The 21,734-nt window shown below is 39.0% G+C and overlaps 1 protein-coding gene across 1 annotated transcript; it reads left to right on the top strand.

Moving 5' to 3' along the window:
* Positions 1-9,341: 9,341 nt before the first annotated feature.
* Positions 9,342-21,215, top strand: LOC121510615 (cytochrome P450 1B1). The gene is made up of 2 exons (XM_041788745.1): positions 9,342-10,621; positions 17,242-21,215. The coding sequence occupies exons 1-2, from the start codon at positions 9,627-9,629 to the stop codon at positions 17,819-17,821; spliced, it is 1,575 nt and encodes a 524-aa protein (XP_041644679.1). The 5' UTR covers positions 9,342-9,626; the 3' UTR covers positions 17,822-21,215.
* Positions 21,216-21,734: the final 519 nt, after the last annotated feature.

Genomic DNA, 21,734 nt, shown 5'->3' with positions numbered 1-21,734 from the left:
AGCTACCTTAAAGGGATATTTCAGTATTTTTGAAGTTGGATCATATGAGGTACCCAGCAGTAGTGGCAGCATTAGCCTCCTGTCATTTTAGTGAGCATTGCTCCTTTAAGAAGGACTCGCTGGCTGTACCGGCCAGGAAGCAAGGCAATAAAGCATAGCAGAAAGGTGTAGTTTCTCTGTGGAATTTAGTGAGTGTTGGGTAAAAGTGGGCCACAAAACAATGTTGGCTCTATCACCATCAAAATTTTTTGTACCATTTTATTTTGTGGCCAGAAAGCCTTTAAATTTTTGTCTTTATTTTTGTAATGCAAGGGCAAGTAATAGGTAGCAAAAGCCTGCATTGCAAAAAAAAAACAAAGTGACAAAAACACAGAGGCTTGTGGCCCATTTTTAACTAAAACTCACTAAATTCAAGATTAAAACCATTCCCATCTGTTACACTGTATAGCCTAGCTGACTAGTACACTCAGCAAGTCCCTCTTAAAGGAGCAATGCTCACTAAAATCACTACTACAACTGCTAGGTACTATATATGACCCAACTTCAAAAATATAGAAATATCCTTTTAAACTCTGACCTCTTCAATCCTAAATGTAATCCATTCATCACTGAGTCAGAGTGGACACTTGTTAAAAGGTAATAGAGGGGCACAGATGGCCTAGCAGTTAGCTCATGCCCCATTTATGCAGGCGGCTCATTTCCCACATGTTAAATGAAAATCCCCTGGAACATTTTAGAGATATCACACTGATGAACATTAAGTCCAATAACCTTTGACATCTAAAAAGCTAACCAATTTCTCATACAGTCAGAGTGAATACTATCACAAAGTTTGAAGAAATTCCTTTTAAAGCATTCATAAGAAATTGTTTTTGATGGAGGTGCATGTGAAGGAATTACCTTGAGATGTGATCTCTTAACTCCAAAATCTAATAAACTTTTTCTGGAGTCAGCACAGACATTTATGAGCAGCTTAGAGAAAATCCCATAAAGCTTTCTTAAATATCATATTAATGAGTCAGGGATAAACATGGTGGCTAACGACTTTGATCTTCTACCAGTTAACCCTGCATGTAATTCATCTTTGAGTGGACATTTGGGCAAAGTTCAAAAGATCTCTCAATGTGTTTTTACAAACAGGGGACGAACATGCAGCCCAGTTGACTTGACTTTTAAAGTATTACCTCCAAAATGAACTGAGTTCATCACTGAGTCAGAGACGGCATTTGTTACAAGTTTGAAAAAAGAAAAACCTGTCAGAGTGGACAAATGATGCAAAGTTTGAACATGTACCTCGAAGTGTTGGTTGAGATTCCTTATTCATGGAAATGGTTTTAAATAAATATTTCCAACATGGAGACAAACAACGTTAGAGCACGGATCTTAAGAATGTGGCTTTATCCGTTAAAACATAAGAAAGAATCTTATTAATGCCAAGGGATGAACGTGACGGCCAGATTGCAGCAAAGACACAGAGTACAATAATCTGTACGACAGCAGAGCATTTAAGTGTGAAATGTAAAACCATAATATGTAGAACAAAATACAGAGGAATAATGATGATCACAAGGGGAATTATGTTTGAGCAAGGTTAACAAGCCTTGACATTATGATTAAACTCAGCGTTAGATAAATTACAACAGTAATTCTGCTGTTTTTAAAACCTTAAGAGGTGACCCAAAAAATAAATCCATGAGATGCACAAACATAAGAGGTGATTTAAGATTTTTAGTCTAATCTTTGATTCAGAGAAGAGTCCCTGTCATGAACAGAGCCGCTTATAGATAACAAAAAGAGACATAATGAGTGAACCTGCCTCTGAGATAAAAAGCCGTCCTGTTCTAAACTAACTGTGGAGTTAATTCATTAGCGCCAGTCAAGCACAAAGTATGTGAACTTTTTACAAAACACACTTCAACTTTTTAATGAGCAACAAAAGTCAGTCCCATGACCAGGAGAGGTTCAGGATCACTAGTTCAGACAGTCACACACACACACACAGACACACACACACACACACCCAGTCACACATTCATGAGACAGAGGGACAGAGTGTGGATCCGCTAGCTGTAGGATTTAAGCTTCTCTCTATACGGGATGATAAAACTGTAGAAACATCACCAAAAAGGACTGGAGAGGAAAATGACCCAAATGACAAATATTCATCAACTATTACCAAACATACTGAGCAAACAGCCTCCTTTTTCTGTTGTTTCTTTTTGTTTTTTACTATGGGGGTTCTCCACTGGTCTAAACTCAGGAACCACCATCGACTATAACTGTGACCCAAGTTTTCCAGCATTTTCAACCAGTCAGATTTATTTGATGAAACAAAGTAATTTGGGCCTTAAAATGTACAAAGTGTAATAAAACAGAGACATTTTAAACAAATAAAAAGAACTTCAGAGAACTTTAAACCTGTCTTTTTACCCAGCATACATTCATGACTCACTGAAAACACCTCAGCAACCTACTTTAGGCACCGACGCACCAGTTGAGAGCAGGTTTTAAATATGTATGCATAGTAAGAATATGGAAGATGCTGCTGACGATGATTTTGTGTTACTCAGAACATTTCAGAACTATTTGTTTCACATATTATAGTCCGGACAAGTGGTACTCAACTGGACGGCCAGGATCCAAAAGTGGGTCACTGGTGTGATTTTAACAGGCTGTAATAAGATAAATAAAAATAAAATAAATAAATACATAAAATTGTTGCAAGACAACTATGATTTGGAAGCCATGGGTGAACAAACATCCATTTATTGGGATGTGACCCTATATGAGCGGTATACATGGATGGATGGATGGATGGATGCATGGATGGATGGATGGATGGATGGATGGATGGAAGATAGATGGATGGATGGATGGATGGATGGATGGATGGATGGAAGATAGATGGATGGATGGATGGATGGATGGATGATAGATGGATGGATGGATGGATGGATAGACGGATGGATGGATGGATGGATGGATGGATGGATGGATGGATAGATGGATGGAAGATAGATGGATGGATGGATGGATGGATGGATGGATGGATGGATGGATGGATGGATGGATGGATAGATGGATGGAAGATAGATGGATGGATGGATGGATGGATGGATAGATGGATGGAAGATAGATGGATGGATGGATGGATGGATGGATAGACCAGTTAAGAACCACAGATCTTGACTGTGTAATTAACTTGTCCAATTAATTTGAAATTGTGCTTTTTTAAACAAAGTAATAATTCATTTGATTTCTGGTCCATTATATGCTTTTTTAGGATGCACATTTTATTACCCACTTTTTCAGCTTTTATCTGTATATTTGTAATTATTGTGAAACATTCCTATTTTTTCTCGACCTTACTAGCTGAACTTTTTTGAATTTGGGAGGCAACTATTTTGTTTTTTTTACCCTATTTTCATCTGTATTTGGCTATTTTTACAACTTGTTAATTATTATCTTTCTTACCTCATTATTTTATTTATTTCTATGGTGATTACAACATATTTATACCTACAGTTTAAGGTCAAAAATGTCAAACATCAGGATAAAAAGGGATGAATTTGAGTTGTCATTAAATAATTGATCATTTACAGGATTTAAAAAATACTTTTGTTTTCCTTATTATTATTTTTACTTTCAACATTATTATTGTTATTCATATCATTATTGTTGTTATTATTATAATTATTATCATTGTTATTACTTTCAAAATTATTATTGTTATTCATATTAATATTGTTTTTATTATTATGATTATTATCATTATTATTACTTTTAACATTATTATTGCATTAATATTATTATTATTGTTGTTATTATTCTATTATTTTTACTTTCTACATATTTTTAATATTACTTTCTACATTATTCTTAATATTATTAATTTTATTATTGATATAATTATTAATATTATAACTTCCATCATTATTATTAATATAATTATTATTATTGTTGTTGTTATTATTATAAATTTCAACATTATTATTTTATTATTATTATTATTAATTTCAACATATTATTATTATTATCATTATTATTATTGTTATTTCAACATTATTGTTGTTAACATCATTATTATCAAAAAATATATTATTGTTACGTTTAACGTTATTATTGTTATTATCATTATTATTAATATTATTATATTCATTCAAAAAAATATTTAAAAAAAAAAACAGAACCAGTCCACTTTTTACCCAAGGATCAGGATCAAATTGTGAGGGTCCTGCAGGTTTTGGTTAAATCCAGCATTTCCTCAGTCAATTTGTCTTTAGGGCCAAACTGCATCAAGAATATCACTCTGAGGCCAAGTTAACCCCTTCTGCACACAGTAAAGTCGTTTCCAATGCCACTGTTGCTTTGATGAATATTATTCAATTATTTTGTAGAGTTGGCATGATGAATCAAAATCTGGAAATCCTGTATTAAAAAAAATGCGAAAAAGAAGAAAAGTGAAAATAAGAAGATTCTGGTTCAAAGGGTGTGTAAAATGCATTACTCTACTCACATCAAATGTATACATCTGAACCTCTGTGTAAAATTATGAGCAGGATCCATGCAGGCTAATGTATGTTCACTGTCATGGATGCTCAGCCTGGTGGAGAAAAGCAGTCTATTAGTCTTTTCTGTTCACAAACATTTGTGTTACTGTGTGTTAAAATGTCCCCTAAATCTGATTTAATAATGTAAACAAGGGTCCTAGTTTCTCTGTGGCCATCTGTGATATATTTGAGTGCATCTCCATAGTCTGCTACTAATCTCTGATTCAATCATTTACTATTAATGTTGAGAAAATAGTAGTTTTTGTGTAGCCTGTTATTTTCAGGTCATATTTGCTTTGCATGACATTATTCGTTAAGGATACATTCTACAGAATATATTTGATCATTTATACACATTATTCTTATATTACTGGCTTTCATTTGAAGCCTATAATTGCAACAAAGCAATTCATTTTAATCCTTTTATTTCTCGTTTTTTTTTTCTTAACCCTTGAAAATAAAATTTCATTTCTATTTCACCTCGTGCGTGACATATTCTTCTTTACTTATTTATCCTTCAAAGACATCTTTATATTCCCGCATCGACCCTTTATTCTTATAAAGGCCATTCTAAGCACTATGAGTCCGTAGACCAGCTTTCCTTTATTTTTATCTATTTATACATTTTCTTATATATCAGGAAAAATCGCGCAAAAACTTTTTATTTCCGTCGGGTTATGCCAATTATTTGAAACCCAGGTTTGAGAATAAAAATTAATAAAATTCCTGAAGTCGTGAAAAAAATTACTGAATAATTTTACCCCTCATCATCCTCTGTGAGGAGAGCTGCTTGTGTCTAAAGTGGAGTCAGAGCAGCGGAGGGTCAGAGGACAGCAGCGGGGCTCTGTGAGCCGCTGTCCGCGGTGCTGAAGCTCCATCCCCGCGGAACATCCCGACCAGAGCGGGCTGAGGAGAGGCCCGGGTAGAGAGGAGGGGGAGGGGGAGAGACGCCGGTGTCACGGTCACAGAAACTCACGCGCACACCCGAAAGAGAAACCAACGAACACATCCTGATCATGAGACCTGTCCGTGAACACAGCACACAGTGAACGCGGTGAGGTAATCATTCATCTGCACCGATCAGCTTCACTGCGCATGCCCACACTGCCTCGCTTTACATCTGTTTTTCAGCCTTAAAACAGAGACACAAAGGCTGCAGAGGGGAGAGGAAGGTTAAATCCTGTCATGTTTGTTTAGGAGGGGGCATTAATGAGTCAGAGAATGGGGTCCGCCTCCTCCTGGTGGCTCGAACAGAAAACGCACCCTCAATGCTCCGCTTAAAGAACTCCAGACTGACGCAGTAACCGGACATAAAGCACAAACTGCATGAACATGGATCGTTTTCATGCTGAACACGTGCGGCTCCACAGCTACAATAATGATAACACTACAGGACTGAAAACGTGCCACTGAAGACACGGCAATATAATAATGTACCTGCTTAAAAAAAGATGTTCAGTTGGTTAAATTACGCTGCGTAAAGATCAATCAAACACTATTTAAGATGCAAATATGGTGATCAGAGTGCACACAGCAGCATCTAAACAGGCCTAGAGCAGAACACACCAGAGAAGTCTTCCAGATCAGGGAGCTTAATGTGACAACATTTTGGGGCTCTTTGAGGGTCTTAGACCTGCTGGGTCCAGGGGTCCTACCCAGGCCTATCAGACTGTCTTTTATGCTGTTTTTCATACTCAGCCTCTTATTTAAAACTTACATCTTAATCACTGACAGTCATTTTAGATGTATACCTTACATTTGAGGCACAAGGACCCAGGTAACTGACTGTCTTTCAGCTGCCTGATGGTAAAAGACCTCTGGACCCCTTACTGAACTTAAACACATCAAAAGTTCCCAAAATGTTTTCATATCAAACAAATCATACTAGGGTTGGTCTTCATGGATATATCGGGGATTACTGTGAGGTAAAATGGCATTAAAAAAAACAAGATTTAAAATCCTGGACCAGGAGTTTCAGTAGAACTGCTATCCCACTGCAGTGCTCCAGTGGGCCATTGTTCATTTCTTTAAGCTACACCTTGTTTAGAGACAAGCTGAACCTCTGAGATGTGCAGACTTTGTGTTCTATTGCCATTCAGACCAAATGTAAGCGAGCGCAGCATGCTCACGTTTGGTAATGTCCTGCAGTTCAGTTTATTTATTCATTGGGGATAAATGCTTCCAAATATTGTCTTTCAGATGGCCTGGGGCCTCTAAATCATTAAAAACACCTCCTGCATGGATCTGATGTGGCAAAGCAGCAGTTATGAATAATGTTTATGTTAGAGTTATATTATTGAATAAGCTCTGTGGGAGTGGAGTTTAGGATTTTTCTACTGTCTTAATCTAAGGGACACTAACTCCCTGTTTTGACACAGAGATGCTTTTATACATATTTTGGAGCTTTAGCATAAACTTTATCACACAAAAAAGGACTTTTGATGGATTGAAAAGAAAAGGAGGGGGCGGTAAAAAAAATGATATCATTATTGTGGAGCTGCTGCAGAGAGAGGCTGCAGCGGCTTAAAGAGTGCTGAAAGAGACAATAAATCATGCGATTAATCACAATCAAAAAATTGCACTGATTGTGAGTAGCATTTAATCATAATTAATGCAATTAATCTTGACAGCCCTTATATAAACACACACACACACACACAGAAATAGATATGTATGGACCCTGATGATAATAACAGGGAAATTTTATTCTTGTAGCCAAACTGCAGAAACAGGACTTCCTTTCAAAGAGTTTAATACACGCTGCAGGATCACTCCATTAAATAGGGGTTTTTTTTCTTCTGTATTTTTATAAATAAGCCCATATCTGGAATTATATTTTACCTTTTTTTAAGACTTCTACATTTAAATGATGCCATACCTCCTACTTTCATCTGGGAGAATCTGCCTTTTAAAGAAGGCTGAAGTGAAAATTATGGATCATGAACATGTTGGGTAACGATGTTAAAATAATGAGAACAGACTGAGAAAAATGATGTTGACTCTTAAGGATGTTTAGATGAAACTTCAACTATTATTTAAGTGTGTATAGATTTGTTGGCATTTAAATTCTACCTTTGAATATTTTTATTTTTTTAAATAATAATAATAATAATAAAATTATATATATATATATATATATATATATATATATATATATATATATATATATATATATATATATAGTGCTTAACAAATTTATTAGACCATCACCCAAAGTAAGGTTTATGCCACAGCTGTGTCATGAAGTGCTTTAATGCGGACTCTTTCATTTTCAGTCAGCTCTCCACGTTTTACCATTTTGAACAAGAATGAGGAATTTCAAACTGAATTCCCCAAATTTGAGCCGGCTCACTGGGCTTCTCTGAGAAGTCAGAAATGAATCAAGCATAACATTCAACCACTAAAACTCATTTTTCTGTTCAGGAATGACAGTAAATAACTATAATTTGACATATTAATCAAGAAATATTAATGTGCTTTACTATTTTTTCAGTTTTTTGTAAATCAGTAAATTTGAAAATTCATGGATAACAATAATAATTATATTTTAGCATTAAAAATATCATTTGGGTTAAAGAGCTTCTACATATTGGTGTATTAACCATTGCAGAAACATAAAAAATGATTTTGGTAATTACCAATGCTGTTAATTTAGGGCAGCTGTGGCATAAACCTTACTTTGCTTAGGGTTAGGGTGGTCTAATACATTTGTTAAGCACTGTATATATATATATATATCATCAAATAAACAAACAAAGATATAAAGAATTATTTCAATAAATAAATTAATCTGTAGAGGATGCCCCTTGGCCTGTTTGGGCTGAGCCCCGTATTTTTAAAACCACTGACTGGAAACTGAAATAATAAATCTTAAAATTAATTGCATTAATTACTATATTGTCATTTTTATCATTTAACCCCCGCAGGAAAACTGCACCATAATCTCCAGGGTTTGAAGAAATAACTGAGGCATCTTTGTATTTTCAAAAATTGAAATCATGATCCATTGTTTTGCAGTGTGACGTGTTTTTACGACAATTGAAAACTGCAAAATAAAACAGGAATAAAAATATTTCTAAAATGACAGTGTAAGGACACGATGAAGAATAAGACTTAAAAGAATAAGAAATTCTCTTATTAGAGTAAGAAAACGTTTAAAACGTCCAGCAGTTTAAAGTCTGAGGCCAAACGGTTCGTTTTTACGCCCTCAGTTTCCATTCAGTCTGAACAATACACCCAAAACACCATTATTACATCAGAATATTCGCAATTTACGCATGCGTACTCTGAATGAGTCAAATTCAGTGAATAAACACTCCAGTTTTCATGTATTTCTTTAATCCAAATATTAACAGTCACCACAGACGAATGCCCTGCAGGTTGAATCTGTTCATTGACAATGCTTTGATTTTTTCGTACTGCAGAGAGAAATCCTGTCACACTGCCATCATTTCAGTTCTACTTTCTGCTCCATTAAAACCGAGAATCTCTTCAGTTTACTTTTCTGACTTTGCACAGCTGCAGGCGCTGAGTTTACGCGTCCAACAATCCGCCTGTTGTCTGTGAGTGAGTACACTAAAGGAGGGGGAGAGAGAGAGGGGGTGATGGTGGGTGGGGTGACACCCTTTGCTACAAACCTGCCCACAGTATCAGAGCTCAGAGCTCAGACGGCCTGTGACGGGCCGGGAGTGATGCTGCTGCTGCTGCTGCGTAGGGAGGAGACATGACCGGATTCATAGGCTGAGAGGCTTCAGAGCGCGCGCAGGCTGCGGACAGAGCTCTACGCACGCATTGACACACATTTATGCACCCAACAGGCTGCAGAGTTTGTGAATGACTGTTTGCATACTGAATGAGGAGGATTTGAAAGCACATAGCTGAAAGTTTTCTGATTAAAATGTAGCTTTTATTGTCGGATTTGGGAGTTTTTGTGGATAAATCGAAGAGGAGTTTATTTGTCCATGTGCCAAGGACGTCAGCAGGTATTAAATGATGAGTCCTGATTTAATCTAAATTCTAATTAGTCATTGAACCTTTGTCTTTAACTCTGGCCCATCCTGCTGCAGGATCCCCATCATGGCTGTGTCAGTGGAGGGGTTAAACGCAGGGACTCTCCGCGCTCTGCTCCTGGCCTGCGTGACCCTCTTTTTCTCCCTCCACCTGTGGCGGTGGCTCCGGCAGCGCTCAGGCCGTCCCCCGCCCGGGCCCTTCGCCTGGCCGGTCATCGGGAACGCTGCGCAGCTCGGCAAAACGCCGCACTTGTATTTTACGCGCATGGCGAAGAAATATGGGAACGTGTTCCAGATTAAACTGGGCTGCAGGACCGTGGTGGTCCTGAACGGGGACTCTATCAAACAGGCGCTGGTCAAACAGGGACACGAGTTCTCCGGTAGACCAGACTTCACATCCTTCCAGTACGTCTCTAACGGGGACAGCCTGGCGTTTGGCACCAGCTCGGACTGGTGGAAGACGCACCGCAAAGTGGCGCAGTCCACAGTCCGCATGTTCTCCACTGGGAACCCGCACACTAAGAAGACCTTTGAGCGCCACGTCCTGGGGGAGGTCAGGGAGCTGCTGCAGCTGTTTGTGGTGAAGACGCACGAGCAGCGCTTCTTCCAGCCCATGGCGTACCTGGTGGTGTCCACAGCCAACATCATGAGCGCGGTGTGCTTTGGGAAGAGGTACTCCTACGAGGACGAGGAGTTTCGGCAGGTGGTGGGCAGGAACGACCAGTTCACTAAGACTGTGGGGGCAGGGAGCATCGTGGACGTGATGCCCTGGCTGCAGTACTTCCCAAACCCCATCAAGACCATTTTTGAAAACTTCAAGAAGCTCAACAGGGAGTTCGGTACCTTCATCCGGGATAAAGTGGTGGAGCACAGAAAAACCATCGAGTCTAGCAGCATCCGGGACATGACGGACGCTTTTATTGTGGCTCTGGACCAAGTCAGAGACAAAAGAGGACTCTCATCGGGGAAGGACTACGTACCCCCCACAGTGGGGGACATCTTTGGAGCAAGTCAAGACACCCTGTCCACTGCGCTTCAGTGGATCATCCTCCTCCTGGTCAAGTAAGAAAATACTCAGATCTTATCTCCTCTATTGCTCCATTTCTATCTCAGCATGCACAGACAGTTAAAGGGAAGCAGCAGCAGACATAAATCACAGCTGCTCCTCATCCCGTTGTTAGAGCTCAACACCAGAGGAAGTTCAGTAGCATTTCAGTTATGTAACAGCAGAGGAGGGAGGGGCTGGGGGAGAGGGGTAGAGGCTCAGACAGGTAAACTGGAAGAATGAAACAAAGAGCTGAAAGTGAACACCAGAGAAAGTGAAGAGCCCAGTCAGCAGTTTGCTGCACAGGGAGCACATTGAGTCCCATTCTGACTTCTCTGCTCCGTAGCTTCATCCTGTCAGTGTCATGGCAGCAGAAAGAGCTGCTCAGATGCTTTCCTTCATGTGCAATGTTCCCAGCTCTGCTGAGGTGCTCTCAGAGCTAGGTGTCTTTATTCAGCCAGAATATACCTGGTATGGCCATGGGTGGAGCGCGGGGGGGGGGGGCTTGAGAAGCCTGCAATGAAACGAGTGTTTTAATTTTACTTTTCTTGGTAAATAGTACCATCACTGAATAAAAGGAAATATATGAATCAGTCAACAGACTAAAATTTATATCAAATAGAGTTCCTCCCCCTCCCTTAAAAATGTCCAGCACTGCAAAACAATGATAGTAAATCTAATTTAACCATATTAAAATGATTGCTCATAAATAGGGAAATTAAGGTCAAAAAATACACTAAAATGCAGAGATACTTGTAAAAATGACTCAACATTTGTTGCTTGGCAATCCAGTTAAGGGGGGGCCTGAGTAATATGCTTTCTGGGGGCCCAAAACCTTAGCTACGCCCCTGGGTATGGCTAGTAAATACAAGACTAATGCCACAGTACAGTTTTACTGAACACAAACATTTGTCAACATCTTTCTGCTTCAATCTCCTCCTGCATCAAAACACCGTTGCATTCAGGTCCTCAAAGCAGTGCGGTTGATCTCCTGTCAATCTTTTCTCAACTTCGGACACAGACTCTGTTCCTTTGAACAGACTTGGTCTCTGGAAAAGGAGAAAGTCACATGGTGCTAGATCAGGTGGATGGGGAGGGTGATTGAGCCCTGTGATTTGTTTTTGGGCCAGAAACTGCTTTACTGAGAGCAGTGTGGGCTGGCCTTAATGTCAAAGGAAACAATCAACACGGCCTTGAATTTGGACCTGCTTTGGTGTGGTTTCTTCCTCCTTTGTGACGATGGTGTTTTCTGATGCATTGACTGCCATTTTGTCCCAGGATCATGTTGAAAGATCCAGGTTTCATCTCATGTAATCACTCCTTCTAAAAATGTGGGTTTCATTCATTTTGTTCCAAAATGTCTCCACAAGTTTGCCCCTGATCTGATCTGAGGTCGGAAACTTTGGCGTGCACTTTCATCACATTCAAATTTTCAAGCAAAATTTGCTGAACTTCTTCTTTAGCAGTTGAGACATTTCTGCTCTCGTTCCTATACTGAGTCGTCGATCATTTTCAGTGATTTGGTGGCCATTTAAAACCTGCAGGATCACCGGCGCTCCCATTGCATATCTATTTTTAACCGTAGGTAGAAATGCAACCAAATGAGATAGAGCAAAAATTCTTTTTTCATATAAAACTGGGGGAGTAAAACCAACATATCACACATTCACTGTGTCCCAGAATATGGTTTCCTTCCAGAAATATCCTTCCTTCTTTTGCAGAAGTCTAGTAAAAAGCACACACATCAAAAACAACATAATATAATCCACATCGTTGCCTTTCACAGCACTGCCTACTTTATGTGTGTGATGACCTTGATGACATTTGTCTGCACAAACCTATCGCATTGTTTCCTTGTAGGTCACAAGTTGCACCTGGTATTCTTTCAACATGGTCTTCTGCAAACATATGCATGCTTAAAAGTATCTGGCACATTTAAAAATTTGATTGCTCTACTGTATATAGTTTTTTTTTTTTGTCTATTTGCAAATTAAATACAATTTGATTAAATTTCATTTTTGTTTTTTCCCTCTATGGTAGCTCATAAAGGGTTAACACTGTTGAATGTTTTCAGAAGGTTTTGATTGCATGGGCGCCCAGAACCTTCATCATCTTAGACATCCTCTCTGCCTTCACTAACTCTTTTGTGCCATTTAAACATGTGACATGCAGTGTTCCTCATACACCTCAATGTACCAAAAGATTCAGTTGCTTTTTTGTTCAGTTTCACCTGAGAATTTTTGCTCTACTTTTATGCCAATCATTTTTCTTAGCACAAAAACATGTACTTCAATAAGTAGTTAGCAGCAAGGCTGCCCATAAGGGGGGAGAGCTTTCTGGGTCTCAGTCACATGGGGGACCCATGGAGGTCAGGGAAATCCTGATCCATTGTGAAGTTAATCAATACCATAGTTTATTCTAAACCGGAATGATAACCACTCTTATCAAAGCAACAAAAATGAATTTTATATATATATATATATATATATATGCGCTGCTGGAAACCTTGGAAAGTCATGTAAGACTTTATAGCTAAGCCATGATGTGCAAAAAACAAAAGGATGCCAGGAACTAAAGTAGAAGAAACTGAGAGCACCTTAGGGGGACAATAATGAAATTACTGCAAATAATGGCAAAGAAAGTGGCAAAAAGGGGTTAAAATATGCAAAATTGGGATAAAGTGGGGAAATGGGTTAAAGATACAAAATGGGGAGAAAAGGTAAGACAAGGATATATAAATGTATAAAAGGGGAGAAAAAGGTGAAAAAAATTGTGAAACAGGGTTAAAAGTGGCCGAAATGAGTAAAAAAAAGTGGATAAAGTAGTAAAAATGGGATAGAAAGTGGCGAAAATTGGCAAAAGGTAGCAAAAATGGGTCAGAAGTGGAAGAAACAGACAAAAATATGAACAGTGGTGGGGTTAAATATGGTCAAAAAGAGGTATGATTAAATTATTTCATAATAGCTATACACTCTTCAGCTATAAATTAAGTAACTGTTAGCCAGGAAGTTAGCACTAATGCTACTGATGAGCTAAATGCACTGATATCATCAATAAATCATGACCAGGGAGGGCCCGTCACTGGGTTTCTCAGGGGCCCTGCTGATTCTGCAGACAGGTCTGTCTAGTTGTGAACTAAAGATGTTATTTATGGGAAACTTGCTGCAGTTGTGAGTGAATATCCCAGCTTTTATATAAAACACTCAGTATGACTGTGAACCACCTCAGAAGCATTAGTTAATAGCCATACCTCATCACTGGAAGAGCAAAACTCACAAAAGTCTCATTTAAAGAAAAATTATTAAATGAGTAAAAGTCAGAAAAAAGACTTTTATTTGTGGATTCTTTATTTTTGTTTCTGATGTCAAAACTTTTCACTAAAAACTAAAACTTTGCTTGAAAACTCATAATTTTTTCATCTAAAGTTAAAGCTTTGTTTTTTACGATTAAAGTTTTTTTTTCCTCATCTCTGAGTTGCCTCCGTGAGCAGCATGCTACACTGTATGGACTGTCTTGACCAAATTCTTCTAAAATGTTGGATTCATAGGCAAATTTGTTACAAATAAAACATTTAAAGAATTTGTTTGCAAATCAAAGTTCTTCTTCTTTTTTTTTTTTTCTTTTTTTTTTTTTTTTTTGCAAAATGCAATATTAAGATACTTTTGTTTATTGTAGTTTTGTTTCTGGCATTTAAAGTTTGTTTGAGGTTTTTCTTCTTTGGGCTCACTCCTGTGTGTGGTCCTTCACATCACACTGAATCGATCAGCAGAACAGTTTTCAACTGTAAACAACATTTTGGAGAAATTGTCTCAAACATCAAAACTCTTTACTTTAGGAATAAAAATTCTATCTTGTGTACCAAAAGTTTTAGTTTGCAGAAGTAAAACTTTGTGATCAGATCTGACATTTAGCTTACAAATCCAAACTCCTTGTTTGCAAAATCACATTTTTTTATCATGTGTTTGCAGTCGAGCCCAGAAGTTTTTTCTCATAATTTTTGTTTTTGTTTGTGTTTGCAAACTCTGTATTTTCTATGGATTTTTCTCTTTGTCTCAAAGAAATCAGTCCTATTAAAACAGTAAATCAGTAAAGTGCCAGAGAAATTGGCCAGTGTTAAATTTTGAAACAGAATTGCTTAAATACCACAAACCAAAGGGAAAATTCTGCTCATGGTTGGCAGAGCACAATAGTAGTAGAAGCAATGTTTCAGTACAGAGATGTTTCCAACATGTTAGTATGCAGGAGTTAATTTGGTATTTTTATGTCCTAGACCCAAATGTTGGGTTATTTCTTGTTTCCACTGATAAAAATCAGAGGCAAACTCCTGTAGACTAAACTCAGTCTGTGGTAAATGAAACTGATTAGACATGGTTTGGAAAGGCGCACAAGTCAAGCAGGCTTTCACGTGTTTTACACTGAGATGAAGCTTCCATCTAGCCACTCTGCCATAACGCCCAGATCAGCAGAGGGCTGCAGTGATGGCTGTCCTTCTGGAACTCTGTCCCATCTCCACACAGGACCTCAGTGACCATCGGGTTCTTGGTCACCTCTCCCACTTAGGCCCTTCTCTCCCAATGGCTCAGCTTGTCCGGGTGATCAGCTCTTGGAAGAGTCCTGGTTGTGCCAAACTTCTTCCACCTGAGAATCATGGAGGCCAGTGTGCTCTTGAGATAACCTGACACACCAGACGGATTTGTTTCACACATCCATCTGGGAAAGCTTCAATAGGAAAACGTTTGACGAAAGGCAGAGGATTTGAAAAAAACTCGGAGGGTGATTGGATGAACATTCTGTCAGTCACATCTCTATGGGCCAATCAGAGCAACAAAACACGTGACATAGCCACTATCAAGCTGTGCACACACAGCTGCTGAGGATTAATGCGAAACATGGCGACTGTAGACATGTCAGTACTCGACTTTTGTCATTTTTGAAAAGAAAACAACTCACTGCTGTTCTTTGTTCTTCTTTTAACAAAGAAATGTCGTCAAGTTCTGATAAAACCGGCGCTTTAGCAGCATCCACGCTAATCTCTTCCTCCATAACTACACCAGCTCTTGATGCTGCTTGTTTACATCACGACTCTGCTGCACCTGAAAGTACTGCCCCTCGTCTCTGATTGGTCCTGTCACTTTCTAACCGGGCCCAAACGGTTCAGATGGGAGCTTTGCAAGATGGATTCGCCAGTGAGAAACAAGGACATGGGTGTATCCATCTGCTTTGCAAGGTTACTCTTGAGAACTTTTGGTGAAACATAATTCTTCATAGCCTTCCCCAGATGTGTCTCTGTCAACAATCCTGTCTCTGAGCCCTGCAGGCAGTTCTTTGACCTCATGGTTTGGTTTTTGCTCTGATATCCATTGTCAGCTGTGAGCCCCTCTATAGAGATGTGTGTGACTATCCAAACTGTGTGCAATCAATTTAATTTACCACTGGTGGACTGGTCAAGTTCAGCAAGGATCTGGAGAATAGGGAGGAGCCTGAGCTGAGCAAAGGGTCTGAGCTACATATGTCAATGCCATGTTTCAGTCTTTTTTTTTTTTTCAGAAATTTGAAAGTCTTTCCAAGATTCTGTTTTTATTTTGTCATTATGGGGTACTGAGTGTAGATTTAGAGAATAAATGTTTTTTCTTTTTAAACTGTAACATCAGACTGCAACATAATAAAAACAGAAAAAAGTGAAAGGGGTCTGATTACTTTCTAAATGACTGTATATCAACATGTTCATGCCAGTATTTATATTTAAACTGTCCATTTAGTGTCTAATCTCGATTTCACAACAACAAATGCAAATGTAACTTTAACAGTGTTTGAGCTGTCACAGTCCCACTTAATTTTTTTAACTTTTGGTTTGCAAAACAAAAAGTCCACAAGCTAACAGTTTTGCTGAACATAAAAATGTTATCAGATCATTCTACTTTTTAAAAACAATTTAACAAGGTTATCTTCATAAATTAAAAGATTTCCTAAAAAAAGGTTTGCCAGTATCACAGATTTTTAAATAAAGACCTGTCTGCAGTCCAGCATTTTTCCTTCATGTCTTACAGCTGAAACTCATTGGTGGAATAAACATTTGAAGGCCAGACATTACTGTTCATCACATCTGATTTGGATTCTGATTTGTTTTCTTTCATTGTGTTTGAGTTTTGGGCATGATGTTGTTGCAACTATTTTTATGTCCAAAGTTTTTCTGTTGCCTGAGTCTAGGCCTCTATAGGGAAATCATTAGAATATGAAATCTAAGCCCTAGACTGTAATTGGGGGACATCCCATTACTCTTTTTACTTTCATCACTCATATATATTATATATATATGTATATATTTGTAATTACTATGGTGAAAATTAAAGTCAATGAAGTGACATGACTGGCTTCAGAATCCTGTCTAAGTAATGGTGGTAGCACCAGTTTTACCTCGTACTCGCATCAGGACACCTGTAATAAATACAAATATTGAACTACTAAGTGAATTTTAGCAGTGATGAGGCCCACAATAAATATAAAGGACTAATTCATGCCAACTTCCTTCAGTGATGGGAGTTCAAAATTAACTCAAACTGATGTTGCTCTAATTATCTTAATAAAAGACGTTTAAACCAGAGATACATCTTCATGTGGCTCTCACCTGTGATCACAGGTACCCTGAGGTGCAGGAGCGACTACAGCAGGAGGTGGACCGGGTGGTGGACCGCAGCCGGCTGCCATCGGTGGAGGACCAGGCGCAGCTGCCATATGTTATGGCCTTCATCTATGAGGTGATGCGCTTCACCAGCTTTGTACCGCTCACCATCCCCCACTCCACCACCACCAATACCTCCATCATGGGCTACACGATACCAAAGAACACAGTGGTCTTCATCAACCAGTGGTCTGTCAACCATGACCCTGCCATCTGGTCCAACCCAGAGACATTTGACCCACAGCGGTTCCTGGACCCGAGCGGTGCACTGAACAAGGATCTAACCAGCAGCGTGGTCATCTTCTCTCTGGGGAAGCGGCGCTGCATCGGCGAGGATCTCTCCAAGATGCAGCTGTTCCTCTTCACGGCTCTGATCGCCCACCAGTGCAACATCACCACTGATCCATCCAGGCCACTGACACTCGACTTTGAGTACGGTCTGACTCTGAAACCTCACCCCATCTTCATCGCAGTGTCTATGAGGGAAGACATGAAACTGCTGGACGCAGTGGCCCGACAGGCCAAGGACGTCTCATGAACAAGACAAACTGATTAGACAAAACTCTGAGGAAAATAAATAAATGAAGGCTGAAACACACAAAGACTTAGAGCTCATGTTTGTGAGCTCAAACTGATATTTATAAGCTGAAACCTCAGGCTCCACTCTAACACTGATCACTAATTTCTTTTAAGTATTATAGCACCAGCAGGTAGCAGATGTGGTGTGAGGATGCTTTAATATCTTTGTTTTGTATTAAAGAGAGAAGGAGTAAAAGCTAAATGCTGCATGCTGCAATTAAAAAAAAAAAACAACTCAAGTTCCCACATTTTTTTATTTTTTTATTTTTTTTAAGATTTGTTTTGAGGCCTTTATTAGATAGAGGAAAGCATTGGATAGACTGAAAACCAGGGACAAGAGTGGGGGAGAAACATGTAGCAAAGGGCCTCAGGCTGGATTTGAACCCGGGCTGCCCTTGTACATGATGCGCACCTTAACCACTGGACTACCGGTGTTCCCCAGTTCCCACACTTTTTAAAATAAATTTTCTCAACCCTTGAACCCTTGCTGCCCACTTTGGGGATTATTGACCTTTTGTATATCCAAATATCTGTCCCGCCCCAGTACAGATGGCTACCAGATACCAGATTCCCAGAGATAATCTGTGTAGTGCACATTTTGTACAAGCGAAGTTTAAAAAGATTTAAACATACACAAGCCAAGATGGGAAGGTTCTAGGTCTACTAAATACCTCTCCAGTGGAGCCATGCAGTGTATGAGCCACTTTCCTGTGTGTGTCAAGCTTATGAAGTTTGAAATGCCATCATTAGATGCCTGCCAGTCAATTCATGAAGTGTAGAACAGCGTATTTCATTTGCTAGTGTTATGGTCTTAAATGTGGCTCTGTTTACTAGTGACTTTCCCCTGAGTCAAAAGCCGAAAACAGATAAAGTTCTCAGGGACGCCTCTTTTTTGCTTTGACAGCTAGCTAGGTAGGAAATATTGCTTTCAGTGAGTAGTTCAAGTTTCTCTGCAGGTGAGTGTCCATGAGCCCGTTTCAGACTGATCACCTGTGCTGCGAATCTGCTCTGGCTCCTGTCAGTGCAGTGGTCACACTAGATGTGAGTTTGCTGCGTGTTGGCTACATCTCTATGCAGTCAAAGCCCTGCCATTCTTCATACGTTTTACCTCATTAAACCGTAACAGGTTACATTATTCAGTGTATAGTGGAAGTGTATGGTCTGTAACTGCGCACGGTATAAATAGGCAAGATCTCAAATCTCTAAATTCTCTGCACCTGAGCTGCGTGTAGGCTTTAAAGACCCTGTAAAGTGAAAATAAATCTGTATTTAGGTTTGTTATATGACAGGTCACTGTGTTATGAATCCCAAGGTCAAATTTCAGTCAAATAGAACATCTCTAAGTTTATAAAATTAATCTCCAAAATCATGAAAAATGAGGCAGTAACATCTGCTCTAGGATGGTGGGCATCTCTGCTGAACGAGCTGGAACCATGCCCACTCAGCATCCTCTCAAATTTAAAAAATGCTACGATCTAGATGGAGAAAAGCACTCACACCATTAGCCTTGACTTTATGTTGACCTTCTGATCAGAGCACAGCTGCCTGGCAAAGATCACGGGGGGTACAAGGCTTTGTCTGCTCTGAATTTAGTGAAATTAGACAAGCATATGTTAACTGAGATCAACCTTTTCATTGGAGCCCTCTCTACTTAAAAACAGTGAAGCCCCCAGGACTCCACAAATGCATTGCTGTCAAAAATTAGACCCTTCTTTGTTTTCAGTGATAAAATCAGGGCAAGAGATACTTGTTCATGAAGAAGTTTCTTTTCATAAACCTTTTAGTAAGTATGAAGCATTGATTTAATGTGCAGATCTAATTCTGACAACCTCAGACCAGACAAGGGCTTGCTTCCTCTGGTTGCTCTTTATTGGAGTGACACTCTCACAATATCAGTGTCAACACTTGGCTTTCTTTGAAAGATCTAAATTTGCAACAAAAAAAAACCTAAAGGGATCTCAAGGAAAATTTTTGACGTTTGCATCTTAATCGTCAGTTCAAAAATGTTTTTCATTGACATTTTCAAGATTTTCTTGGTGTCTATTTCAGCGTGTGAAGTTTAGCTTGTTCCTCTTCTCTCTGATGCAAAATAAAGACACAACAGTAATGGGAAATCTGTTTCACACAGCCAGCAGTTCAGCTGGGACCTTTTGGACTCTCAGCATCTCTGAGACTGAAGGTGCAGCTCTGCAGCTGGCTGCACATCCCTGCAGATCAGCTGCACTCCTTCGTATGTTTAACACTATGATTACAGCTGCTCCTACAGTCCCTGGTGACTTTAGTGTAGATGTTATGGCTATAACAGATAATCAGTAGACACCATAGTGATACTATTGAATTGGAGTGTCATGCTTTTGGACAGATAAATTAAATGTGTATCTCCTTTGATTTGGCCAAAACTTTTAGATTGTATTGTGTATTTGTGTATAACCCTCCCTAATATGAATCCTATTCAAACACATGAGATGTTATTTGTTAAAGTGGAGTCATTATGTGTTTGCAGTGACTCTGCATGAACCGGCCAATAAGCTAACAGAGTGCATCAGCCCCTGGTGTTTATTACTAATGTGTAGTTTGTGATATTTAGTTACTCAGGAATAAAATGCCAAATACTCCTTTATTTAGCGTGCTTTTAAACAATAATCTGAAAGCTCCTGTAGACGCTGTTTGAAAGGACATGTTGCCTGTCTGTGAACTGCTGTCCACGTGTTTGATCAGTGTTACTCACTTGTTTATTTCTCTGTTTAAATGCTGCTCACTTTAACCTCCATGCCAGTAACCCAGTGATTTCTTCTCCATGTTTATTTTATTTACATTCATGTTCATGCTGTTGTTTGTGTCTGATTATCTGTCTCAGCATGAGAGACTGATGCACTGACTGTGAAGTTTTGGATTTGACTGTTTGTTGGCTTCCTGGTAAAGCACATTGAAAGAAAATGATTCAGGTGAATCTGTGAAATAAGAGGTCAATATGGCACGAAGTGATGTGTCCAAGCAGACACATTACTGCATCAGTTTAAAGCCTAATTTATACCTCTGTGTCGAATCAATACCATACCAAACAACATTCACTTAGTCCTGATGTAGCCTGATGTGTACGTCCTCAAAAATATAACTACAGGTTAAACCAACGCAGATTGTGACCGGTCTTCTGGGCAAGGCTACCCTTTAGGGGGGACAAAAGGAAACCTCATTTTGCCCCGTCACTCGGGTTGGCTGTCATGAAAATGATAGAATATTCCTCCAATTACCTTCCGAGAATTTTTTCAGAAGTCCTGCCCTTCCCAAACGCTTTCTGTGGGAGCTTTCCCAGTTGAATGTGAAATATATCCATGCAGTAGATATATAAACAGTCTATCTGGCACGTCAGGCAGTGTTGTACTCAAGACCACACTATCCAAGACCAAGACTTGCCTGAGACCAGAGTGCACCAAGACAAGACCAAGACTTTTGGGGATCGAGACCGAGTCAAGACTGAGACAAGCCAAGTCCGAGAAAATACTAGGACCATAAAAATCAATGTATCAAATCAAAAACATGACAAGGTTGAACAGTTTAAGTTAAACATTCTCTTTCTAACTTTAGTTTTCTTTTTAATAAATTTGACAGATGAAAACAAGGTGTCTGCAACTCTTTCGAAGCACAACAGCCAAAAAACTCAAATCTTAACAAGTTTGTTCAACGAACTTCTTGTAAAAAATAAATCCTTGTATATATTTAAAAGTCACTAACAAGTACAGATTTATTTCAAATATCTGAAAATGAGATGCTTATCTAGATTTGTCAGGTGAATGGGGCCTAAAGTTAGTGTTCAGAGGTATTTCTGACTAGAAAAAGGACTGATTGAGTTTTTGCAGTTGTAGCTATTGCTA

The sequence above is a fragment of the Cheilinus undulatus genome, linkage group 6, assembly GCF_018320785.1.
Source record: "Cheilinus undulatus linkage group 6, ASM1832078v1, whole genome shotgun sequence".
Classification (NCBI taxonomy): Eukaryota; Metazoa; Chordata; class Actinopteri; order Labriformes; family Labridae; genus Cheilinus; species Cheilinus undulatus.
The sequence above is the reverse complement of the archived record's forward strand: the minus strand, read 5'-3'. Positions and strand labels throughout refer to the sequence as shown.